The sequence below is a fragment of the Pelodiscus sinensis genome, chromosome 2 (assembly GCF_049634645.1).
Source record: "Pelodiscus sinensis isolate JC-2024 chromosome 2, ASM4963464v1, whole genome shotgun sequence".
NCBI lineage: Eukaryota > Metazoa > Chordata > Testudines > Trionychidae > Pelodiscus > Pelodiscus sinensis.
In genome coordinates this window covers 116,557,028-116,569,531 of record NC_134712.1, presented here as the reverse complement: position 1 = coordinate 116,569,531, position 12,504 = coordinate 116,557,028, and the positions used below count along the sequence as shown (strand labels likewise).

Here is a 12,504-nt window from a genome sequence, read left to right as displayed (position 1 = left end):
TTTGAACAATCAGTGGGTGTTTGGGTAGATGATAACATTTTACTTTAATGAATGTTAGTCTGGTTTCAATTTTTGGCATTTACTTTCAGAAAAATTCCAAGGATTTTACAGTAATGAACATCCAACCCAAAAGCTCGATTACAGGATATTTTTCTTCAAATGTTTAGCATCTTTCTCAATGTGCTTGCCCCTCTTCTATACCTCTACACAGTGTGAACTTTCACGGTGACATTTTTCAAAGGCACTTGGAATGGTTTCCTCTTTTTTTCTTTTTGTGGTATTTGTTACATTGCCTTTTTTATGACTGACTTTCACTGGTAAATATTATTTTAAATTGAAAGCAGGTGAAGTGTTATTGTGTACAGATGAGTAATCTTATGATAACAGGAACCCTTTCTTCTGTCTCCTGTTGAACGTTTCTCTACATTAGAAGACAAAGACTTAGTGGCCAAAATATTTAAATGTGAGTGTCTAAAGTCAGGCAAGAAAATTCATCTTTAGAAGTGCTGAGCACCCATTGACTTTAGGTCTGCTCACTTTAAAATTAAGCACTTATATAAGTGTTTTGCTGGACTAGGTTGGAGTGCTTGGTATTTCCAGGATCAAGAGTTAAATGTATAGAGCCTTGCAGCCCACTCATCCAGCAATAGAAAGGAACAATGATTGCGTGGGAAGCAAAAGAGAAAGAACTTTTGTTACAATAGCTCCTCTTACCAATAAAGAGGAAAACCCCATTTTCAAAAGCGAATTGCGTATTTAGGCTCCATTGAGTGTCAGTGAGACTATGTCACTTAGGTGCTTTTGACATTTTTGCCCTTTTACACAGAATTTATTCATAGAAGCAATATCTGGCAATACCAGTGTATTTGCTTATGAGTTTAGTAATGTGTTAATGTAGTTTTTTACATGTGACTGTATAGAAAACTATGTACATTATTTAGGTATTAATGAGTTTTGCTGTGAGGAGAGCTTAGATATGATGATTTTAATACAGTTTTCCAAAATAATCTCAGCTAAATAGGAAACTGATTCCTTCCCCTCTTTTCTTCCTTACAAGGTCAGTGTTTTATGAGAGTTAGGACATTTCTTTATCTCCAATGGCACTCTTTACATTTTCAAAATGACAGCAGATCTTCCCACTACTACTCTATAGTGCACTAGTGGTCTTTCAAAACCCACATCTACTGTAAGCTCTGCCCTGGATCTGAGAGCTAAGTATCCAAAATGTAGTGCTGCAAAACAGTTCATCACTGGGCAAGCCTGAAGTGGTTTGTGTTTGTCCTCCAGTGAAGACACAACATCGTACCTTTTCTTTCTTGATATGGCAATAATATTGTATGCAGGAAAACAGTTTTAAATGTTCCGTCACCACATTTAAACTTCTCTCATCATTTTATACAGTCATCTGTCTTGCTAGTACATATTAATTTGTGCAGCAAACCACACTGTACAGATTAATAAACTTTTCAATAAAGTTATATCATCTTCTCCTATGAAAAGGTTACAACATCTTATTTTACCATATTATCTAGTCTAAAACATGTAAAAAGGAGATCTGTAAACCATGTCATGTAAATAATTAGCTATATAGCTGTAACAAGATGTGGGGTTTTTTTCCTCTGAAATGTAGTATAAAATGAGCATACAAATGTATTTTGTTTGGATTTTTCTTTTAATGCTTTTTTTTAACCAGGAAGAAATTTGGAATGATACTTATAGAATGGCTCAAAGTCATTCGAATTCAGTCCTTTGCACTGACAGGAAAGCCTCTGAGCTACAAATATTTTCCCCCTGTAAGCATTACACTTTTTTTCTTTATACTTTCCCTTCTACTTATTACTAATTAAGTAATACTAGGGGAAAACACTTCCCTCCTATAATTTGAACTACAGCAGGGTTAAACCAAACAGGCAAACGCTTGTCTTGACTAATTTTCTGTCATTAATCTTATTAAATTAGAACAGGATTGCAAGATAGCCTGAAACCACTACAGCACTCAGAATTCTTTGCAGACTGCTGTCTGCAAATGAAAAAAAAATCTATTCAGGCAATGGAATGATTTAGTATAATTTTTTGTTACTATAAAGCTGCATGTACATTTGCAACAGAAACATGCATTGCTTCCAGGGCCAGAATTAATGCAGGAAGATGAACATTTAATTACACTCATCCTTGTTTTATCCTTTGTGATAACTTACCATATAGTCCATAATCATCACCCCACAAATGCAAACTCCCTGTAGAAATAAGGGCTGGTAAGGTGAGTCTCTGGAAGACTCTCACTCAGTCTTTCTCACTCAGGGGTGTGGAGCAGCAAATGGGAATGGCTTTTATATTTTACAATGGAAGGTTAGTATCATGAACACATGAGAGATTGGAAGGTCTAGTGCAGGAATGCAAAGCAGAGAGCGCAGTGGTAGTGATATGTGGAAGAGGAAAGGGAGACCTCGAAAGACTTCAGAAAGAGTCACTGGTTTCACATTAGACTTTTTCTCACAAGGTCTTACTATAGGGCAGTGACTGCATGTTGTACAGTAGACTTCCGATAATCCGGAACCTATGGGACCTAGGTGGTGTCGGATTATCAGATATACCGGACTATCAGGATGTACTATAAGCTGGTAATATATATACTGTATACATTATATACTGTATATAAAGTGTTCTTAACCTTTTTATTGTACATACTCTATACAGTATACTATAATGTTTTAGTTTTTTTAAGCCTTTTTTACCCTTTTTGCTCAGTTCAGCTGTTGCCGCTGTTACCTTGTGACTCATTTTTTGCCGAAGCTCACTCACTAGGCTCTTGCCATTTTGATGCTGGACTATCAGGAGTGCCGGACTATTGGATGCCGGACTATTGGAGTTTTACTGTAGTTAGCAGTATGAGAAAATCAGTACCTTTCAGATCAGGAAGAAGTGAATTGAAGCACACGCCAACTAAGAAAATGTGAGAAGAGGGAATGGAAAATGTCTAGGCAATTTATTTGCTTAGATAAATTCATACATAATTTTTTTTATTATTGCTTTCTCTTTACAGTAGGTATTGTGCTACCACTTTACACACTTCATGCCAGACAATCGAGTCTCAACTTTATAAAACCAACAGACATTTCTGTTTGAATTCCCTGTTCACATGAGTTTTAGAAAATGACAGGTGAAATAACTGCCCCGAACTGCCTCCGACTGATTCTTTTCTTGAAACTTTATTTTAATGTGTTAGTTAATTTTCAGGTTCAGAAGCAGGAAGAAAGAATTTGCAGCAGAACCTGATGCAAAATTTGGGGTCAGAAATCTTGCAAACTCAAGGAAATTTGGTTAACTTATTCAAAGGGAGAAGTATGCTTTGGCAGGGTTCAGTAACCCTATCCAGTTCCTGAAAAACAAGAATTTCAGTTGATTCTCCCCCTCCCCACTTCTGCCCCCGCACATTGTACAGATGCCCATTGAAGGTAAAACTCAGCTCAACTAGAGTTCACCAGTGACCAAGCAATGACCATTCTCCCTGTCATTCATTCAAACAGTTTGGGTAATTATCTGATCTAAACCTTCAGACCTTTTGAGATCCACAATTGTTAAAATGAAAACATTTGCTTCTAAACACAGGTGTTCTTAATAGGAGGCAGATTTGCCAACTCTTGCAGTTTTATTCTGAGTGTCATGATATTTGGTTGGGTTGTGGTTTGTTTGTTTTTTTTTCAAAGTCACAGCTTTTGTTGTTAAGTGATTTTTTTTTAAAGAATCTCAGGTTTCATTTTTATGAAGTAAATTTCTAGCCCTTACACACAAGTTGTAGCAAGTTAAATCCTAAAGACTGAAAAATCAGAATGCAGAACAAAAACTCTAAAATGTATTATCTCAAGTCTCATAATTTGTAAGACAACCTTATACATTTTGGGCATATCTCATGGTTTCTGAACACTTGATGTTGCCAATATTGGGAATGTGTAATTCTGTTATTCTACTGTGGTCAGTTAAGTTATAGATGATATGAGGGCCCAATTAATCAAACCACTTGAATACATGCATTAGTCAATCCCTTTTCAGCAAAATACTTAAGTAGTAAAATGCATAGCAATTTAAGCTAAACAATTTAACTTGACTAAGGGTTTAAATTGATAGTCAGTAGAATCTAGTGGCATCAGATTTAAAATCTAATCACATGGACTCTAATCACATGTATTTATAATGCCATGAAATCTTTAGTTTGATCAAACATGGAGTGGGAGAAACAGAAGATACCTTCTCCCTGAAAGATCTCCCTTGCCTCTGATTCTGACAGTCCTAGGGATCTGTCTGCCCCGCTCTCCTCTTCCCCCCCCCCCCACCCCCGTTTTTAAATCTTTTTAGGTAATGGGCTTTTGTGTTCTTCCCAGCCCAACTCAATTCACCACCAGGAGTAGCTCTTAAGTAGTCGGCTACTCTAGCACACTACTTGTAGTGGCAGTGATCAGAGTAATGCACCAGTTGCAATTTCCCAGCACTCTGTCACAGACATGCATGAATATTCTATTTTACACATACTGGGATACTGTTTATAATGTACCAGACAGATCCAATAGTGTGGGCAACCTAAAGGAATATTGGTGGTAAATTCACTAATCTGGAAAAAGTCTGGAAATTGTCTCCTGGCAGCTGTGAGTAAGGAGTGGGAGTTTCCTGAAGTTCTGTTTTTTCTGGGTCCTTATGAGAGGCTTTATTTTTATTCAACTTCTCAGGCACCTGAGAAATAAACAGTAAAATACATGAGCTATCACAATCAAAGTGCATATCAGTGTCACAGCTTGTCTGTAAGATACACAAGCAGTCATATTTTGAAGAAAAGGAAAGTGGTTTGTTTTTATTTTGCTCACATCCTATTTTGATTTAGGCAAACCCCGTTAACTGAAACTCTGGGTTAACCTAGCGTCTTCGCCAAATTTCATGAGTGTGTTTTATTTCACTGTAGGGCTTCAGCCTTGTGAAGCAAAATTGTTAGTGGGTTACTAAGGCTGAAGCTCTTATCTATCTAAAACCACAGTGGTTTCAAATGTCTCTTCTCTGATCCCAAGATCTTGGGATAACTTGACTTTACCTTTTCTAGATTATTTACCATTCTGAACAGAACATCACCATGTATAACAACAGGATTTTTTTCCTATGATTTTAAAGACTTAACATAGCAGGTTTGATTAAAATGTTCTTCATATTGCATGTAATGTCTCTTTTCAGCAAGGTGGCCTCCACAGATGTCAAAAATGACAGTTGTAATTATAAGTTCTGTTTTTAGTGGTGTCTCTTCTTTTGTTCATACAGAGGAATGCTTCTTTCCTTATGAACTTTTCACATTACTGAGAAAAGTGGGTGGAGTTTTCCTTTAAATTATTTCTATTGTTCAACTTCGATGATAGTAATACTGAGTGAGTTTCTGTTGGCTCTGGAGAGCCTTTTGTACACTGCTGGGTGTTAAATGGGAGTCACTGCTCAATGACCTCCAACAGCAACTGACATCTTCTGATCTGAGCACTTCCTGTTGTTTTATTGGTGACCATTGGTTTTTCTACTAAACTCATTTGAGTCCTGCTTAGTTTTAGCCTTTGCAATTTAAAGAGAGGGGCTAGTGCTAGTTTTGGCTTCTGAATGAAAATGTTACTTACAGGTCCCAAGCAGAACAACTGCCAAAAAAATGAAAAGTTAAATCACAAATCATATTTCACATCAAAATGTTACTCTTTACAACTCTGTAGGCATTATAGTACAGTTGCAAACATTAGTGCACTCAATATCTACAGTACACAAAAACTAAGTATACAGGGTTTCAGTACTCAGCATGAAAAATCTGAGTCAGCCCTCCCCCAGACATGCCTGGTTAAAAAGGGATCCTGGCACCTATCACTGAAAGCCTGGTTGGCAGTAGCAGGGCCAGCAGGGGTCATGCCTATGGTAAGGGGCAGTGTAGGAAGCCTCCTTGCTGTCCCTCCGCCTAGGAGCCACAGGGACATGCTGGTTGCTTCCTGAAAGCCATACAGACTTCCTCTGTCCTCAGGAAATGTGGGGACCCCTGAGGTCATCACTACCCAGAGCCCCGCACTCCCAACCCCAGCTCAGAACCCTTCCCACACACACTCACTCCCAGAGTTGCACCAGCTGCCTCACCCTGCCCCAACCTTGAGCTCCATCCTACACTTCAAAGCCCTCATCCCTGACCCTACCCCACAGCCAGTGACCTCAGCCAGAACCCCAAACCCATAGCTCCATCCTGAACCCTCATCCTTTCATTTCTGATCCCAAAGCTCTCATCCCCAGCCCAGATTCTGTCTCCCTTCCACATTCCAACCCTCTGCCCCAGACCCCACTAGCACTCCAAAACCCTCAGCCCCACCCCCCAGCCAGAAGCCCCCTGTGTACCCTAAACCCCTCATCTCTAACCCCAGAGACCTCACCCCCAGATGGTTACCAGGTTTGCCCATTACTCTGAGGCATGCTCATTTATTAGAGTTACATTTATGGAGGGGTTAATAATGATATTAATGTGCTGCTTGTGCTTTGATATGGAACTGTACTTCTCCCTGCTGCCAATTCCCTCCCAATGAACCTTTTCTGCAAGAACTATGTTCCCCAGGCCTGGGTTCTTCCCACCCTAGAATCAGACAGACACACACTCACATCCACTAACAGAGCACATCTGAGAGGACCGGTTAATTAGCACTCAACAGTTGACCCCTTATATGTCCCTGCACTCAGTAGGCTGGATTGCACAGCAATGCCAAGCTGTAGCCCTCACGTGCCCTTGGACTCAGTGGGCTGGGTTTAATAGCACTTTAAGCTACTACCCTGAGTGAGGGAGATCAAGTGAAAACGAGAGGAAAAGAGAGAGAAGCAACCAGCTTAATAATGAAAGTTATTTATTTCTAAGTAGTAACCATACAAGGAAAGCCAAACCAAACACATATATATACAAATATAATATGTAATATTGTAACTGTGTGTGTGTGTGTGTGTGTGTGTGTGTATAGTTACAATATTACATCTAACTGTTAAATCTAAATTAAATCTGCTTATGAATGTTAGGGCTAGCAAACCATATAACTGATCACACAAGGCAAGGTGGGGAGGCTATACCTAGAGAGAAGTAGGGTGTGGGATGAGAGAGAACTCACCACTCCGTGAAGCCTGAACTATCAGGATCTCAGATGGTGATGGTAGCTGGGAATTCAGAATATTGGAGACAGGCAGAGCAGAGCCGCCAGCATGATCAGTCAGGAGCAGATGAAATCCCAATGGACCTGATGCAGACTTTAGCTCCAGGCATCAGAACACTTTACTTGAGCAAGGATAGGAATTTTTGTAGGGACATAATTCAAGGGGAACACTGGATTTATGGGTAAACAGATAGTTCAAGGTAGTATTCTAAAGCTTTGTTTAGGCTAGACAATAGAAACTGATCATTCCTGGCTATGGGTGGTATTCCTTCAGAGCGCTAATAGTACAACTACGCAGTGCCAGTATTTTGGATATCAATAGAGGATCTATTACTACAATTGGTTTGATAATTACTGATTTGGGGGTGAGCAGGCATGGGCTCATTAGCATCTGGAGCAGATATTTCCCACCAGGCAGTGCTTTTCTGCTTTCAGTATCCCATAGTTTGGTGCCGTTCTTGCTTTGGAAGTGCTGTTCTCCATTGGGTACGTCTAGACTGGCAAGATTTTGCGCAAAAGCGGCCGCTTTTGTGCAAAAACTTGCCAGCTGTCTACACTGGCCGCTTGAATTTGCACAAGAGCACTGACTTTGTAATGTACAAAATCAGTACTTCTTTCACAAATACTTTCACGCTCCCGCTCAGTGTAGACAGGCCTTAATTTTTTGCGCAAGAAAGTACTATGGCTAAAATGGCCATCGGAGGTTTCTTGCACAAAAGCGCGTCTAGATTGGCACAGATGCTTTTGTGCAAAAGCACTTTTTGCACAAAAGCATCCTTGCCAATCTAGATGCTCTTTGGCGGAAATACTTTTAACGGAAAAATGTTTCCATTAAAAGTATTTCCACAAAATCATGCCAGTCTAGACGTAGCACATTCTGTATGCTAATGTAGATGTCTGTCTGTTCTATCTTCAGTGCAAATGAAGCTATGGGTGTTTGCTGAATTCTATCACCCTTGTCTGGAGGGGTTTAGGTGTGTCTTCCCCTGCCTTTTCATTGTTTTCTCTTTAGTTCAAGCAGAGGGTTGGGGGGCGGGGTGTTCTCCACGAGTATCGCGCTGTGGTTCCCCAAGAACATAGAGCTGGTAGGTACCGAGTGCCCTCAGCTTGCCTGCAACCCAACCCTCTGCCCCAGCCCTGGGAAAATGAGCCCGTGAGTGAGGGTGAAAATAGAACAAGTCATGGAGGGAGGGGGAATGGAGTGAGAGGGGTGAGGCTTCAGAAGCGGCAGGACAGGGCAAGCCTAAGAAGGAATAGGGCAGTAGTCTGGGTCAGGTGTAAGGTTTTTGGTTTTGTTGTTGTTGGGTTTTGGGGGGGGGGTTTGCCACTGGTTTCTGAATTTTTAGGATGCACTTTGGTCACATTGCAGGTTTTCTTCAGAACTATGTAGACCAGAAATGTATATTTTATTTCTTAATGAAAGCTGAGATTCTTAAGAAACAGAATGATTCCAGGAGCTGATGTTTCAGGAAAAATACCAAATAATGTATGATAAAATCACACAAGTTGCTTGGCAACACTGAATATTTCAGGTAAAGAGTACAACAGATAAAGAGAGATAAAGGGCACTTTTGTCTTCCTGCTGATGATTGAAAATTAACAGTTTAAGTCTAAATCACTGGTGCTGCTTTTCAGAGATTTTTAATTTAACCCCACAAAAGCAAAGAATTTCATCACCACCCTTTTGTGTCAAAGTATTGAAGCATGCTCACTATTCAAAGCTCCCATGCTTAGGCACAAGCTTAAAGGAATAAACACTAGTTTCGATCTTAACTCTCAGAGGGGTAGTCATCTTAGTTATCTGCAAAAACAATTAGGAGTCCTGTGGCATCTTAAAGGACTAGGGGTATGTCTACACTACCCCGCTAGTTCGAACTAGCGGGGTAATGTAGGCATACCGCACTTGCAAATGAAGCCCGGGATTTGAATTTCCCGGGCTTCATTTGCATAAGCGGGGAGCCGCCATTTTTAAAACCCCGCTGGTTCGAACCCCATGCAGCGCGGCTACATGGGGCACGAACTAGGTAGTTCGAACTAGGCTTCCTAGTTCGAACTACCGTTACTCCTCGTTACTACCTAGTTTGTGCCCCGTGTAGCCGTGCTGCACGGGGTTCGAACCAGCGGGGTTTTAAAAATGGCGGCTCCCCGCTTATGCAAATGAAGCCCAGGAAATTCAAATCCCGGGCTTCATTTGCAAGTGCGGTATGCCTACATTACCCCGCTAGTTCGAACTAGCGGGGTAGTGTAGACATACCCTAACAGATTAATTTGGGCATAAGCTTTCGTGGGTAGGAACTCATAGATGTGAGTGAGTAGTGGAGTCAATTACTCAACTACGCGCTTCTCCCCTGCCCCTGCCCTTGCTGCCTCTATCCATGGTGCTGCCTCCTCCCAACCTTCCCCCCCATGCTGCTGCCTCTGTCACAGATGCAGTGCTGCAGTTGCACTGTTGTAGCACCTCTGTGTAGCCTCTCATTACAGCCACGCAAAGGGTTCTCCTTTTGTAGTTAATTCACCTTCCCAGGAGGCTGTACCTAGGTTGACAGAAGAATTTTTATTGACCTATCAGGTTGCCAGGTGTCCGGTATTAACCCAGACAGTCCAGTATTTATAGCCTCTGTCCGGTTTTAAAAAAACAGAAAATACCGGACATGTTCAATATTTTTTGTGAAGATACCTGGCAACCCTATTGACTTAGCACTATTTGCACCAGTCGTTAGATTGGTTTACTGATCTCACGCAATCCACCCACACCCTTGATGGATGTAGATGGGTCAACTTAACCTTTTAGTGTAGATGTGGCCTTAAGCTGAGCATGAATTGGCAGAATGGAATAATAGTCCTCTCAAACAGAGCTCAATTTTGGACCATTAAGAGACAGATAAAAGGTTTCCTGTGAGTTTTGCCTTAGTTGTAAAAACAAAAAATATTTTTAAAAATAACATTTTTAACAACTTCAAACCAAGAAATAAATAAAAAGCACATGCAGATATCATTTAAAGGATAATAATACATTGGAAATGCCAATAAGGTGCTAATTTTATTTTAAGTTTTTTCAGTCATGTGTGTTTAACTTGGAAATCCCATGCTTCTACGAAGTCCAGGACTTCAAAAGCCATTGTTGCTCTATTCTGATCAAACTGCTGCTTTTGTTCCTAGAGTTAATGAGTTTATACTGTCCTGCAGAGAGAATTGACACCAGCCTCTAATAAATGAAAGCAAGCCAAATGCTATAAGATCAGAGCTCTAAAGTAATTATAAGTTGATTAAATGTTTATCTTCTTTATAGGTGGGAAGGAAAGAATGAAAATGAGGTAGGCCGATGCAAGGAGACTGGCAAGATTCATGTGAAAGTTGATCACAAATACTACAGGCCAACTGAAGTGGTAAGACAATGCCTACTCTCAGCTTTGCAAATGAATAATCCAATCACTCAGCTAATATATTGCTGCATTTGGCCAGCTGTCTGTGAAAATGGTTCTAATTGCACTCCTGCTGCCTGCTTTCAAATGCTCTAAATTAGACTCCTCATCATTCCCCATTCCCCCGCCCCAGCAAGTTACCGAAAAACAAACAAACATCACAACACAAGAATAACAAAAAATCTGGAGGGCCACATTTGTAAGGCAATCATTAACACAGCTGCAGTGTTAAAGCTACTGTCCTTGCATGGGACAGAAGGAGCATGTGGGAAACACAAGGAAAAGTCCAATCAGACAGTTCTCTGTTTATTTAAAATGCAGTATTTGATCTTTTCTTTCTTGTTGGGAAAAAATGAACAGAAATGTGATGAGATATTTTCATTTAAAAATATTTCCTCCATATGTTAAAAAAATACTTTGTAGCTTAATCTATAAATTATCTCATGAATAGCCTGGGTAAAATTCCATTTTTTGTGACCTTTGATAGAGTATAAAAGTTATGACATACTTATTTAAAAATATATATATATTTTCGGGTTCCGTTTAGCAAAGTCTTACTCTCATAAGTAACTTTATTCACACGAGTACCTCTGTTGAAGTCACTGAGAATTCCCATAAACATGGGCTTCAGGATTGGGAAAAAATGTGCACGCTTATTGAATCCTGAACTTGTGATAGAAAAAATTAGTTAATGATTTGTATGCAGGTGAGGCAATGACAGTAGATGATGCTGGCATGAGGCACAGCCCAGGTTTTTTATACACAGAGAATCATTGTCCACTATATTAATTGAGAGTGGGTGTGCCCAAGAAAGGATGTGCTCTCATCCTCCTGAGGAGGATACTACCAGCCCTGCTGTCTGCTGCCATTGCATCAACTGTCAGTGGGCCCATTCAGAATTGCTGGCATTAACTTCCTGATATGAGTGAGGTGCTGCAAGAGCACAGTTGTCTTTCCACAGATCTCATGGAGAAAAAAAATAGCATGTTTATAAATGAACAACAGTTCCAAATTGAATATTCAAAGAGGAGAAACATCATCGTGAGTAACTATTTTAAATGGCTAGTCTCTTACACAAAAACCATTTCCAAAGCTACAAAGTGAGTGAGAATTGGCTGTCATTATTTAGTCGGGCACAGTGCTGGAGTGATATGAGGGATATAAAGTCAAAGGGACTTGAAGAGTAAAAGGATCCAACAAGTCCCTCACTTTCCTGCTTTGTCATCAGACCTTCCCAATACTTTTCTCTTTACTTGCAAACACACATTCACCACTCCACCCTCCAACTCAGTGGAATTCTGAATTTGCTTCAGTGACCTTACCCTAGTTCTGTGTTACTCCATGTGTTTGCTGTTTTCTGTGTGAAATGGTTCTGTTCACGATCTCTCCTCTGTGCCCTTCCCTGCCTCTATTAAAATTTGGAGCACTCCCAGACTTTTCTGGGTCAGAGGCACATGTGATTTGAGACCCCCTCGACCCCAAGAAAACCCCAGAATGAATTGTAATTAAACTCTGAGCTTAATAGTGAATTGACAGAAGCTGTTAAATTTCATGATAGGCATGAAAGAAGAAGCAAGTTGTGGGATACCAACAGAGGTTTATCGAAACTTGGGAAAGGACAGAAGTTTGTTGTTTTACTCCCAATTAAAGTTCATCCATACTTATTCAGAGCAGCCAGCAAAACATGTAGGGCTTCTGCAGGGTTGTTCATAAAATCGTGGGTCAATATAACTTAAAATCTATAGCATTTCTCACAGCTGCTAAGATTTGGTCTCTAATCTCAGGATCCTTTTGGCACTCCACAACATCCCCTGGCATTGAATTCCACAGGTTGGCAATGTGTTGCATGAAGAAGTACTTAAACATTTAAGCATGTGTCTAATATTTTGCATGTGAAT

The 12,504-nt window shown here is 40.2% G+C and overlaps 1 protein-coding gene across 2 annotated transcripts in view; it reads left to right on the top strand.

The window, feature by feature from the left end:
- GMDS (GDP-mannose 4,6-dehydratase) overlaps window positions 1–12,504 on the top strand; it is a 539,856-nt gene that overhangs the window by 429,201 nt on the left and 98,151 nt on the right. Inside the window, exons 9-10 of one of the 2 annotated variants that reach the window (XM_075921351.1) lie at window positions 10,474–10,570; window positions 12,391–12,436. In XM_075921351.1, coding sequence (XP_075777466.1) covers window positions 10,474–10,570; window positions 12,391–12,436 — 143 coding nt within the window. The remainder of the gene's footprint in view (window positions 1–10,473; window positions 10,571–12,390; window positions 12,437–12,504) is intronic. The other variant, XM_075921350.1, reaches the window with a different exon arrangement.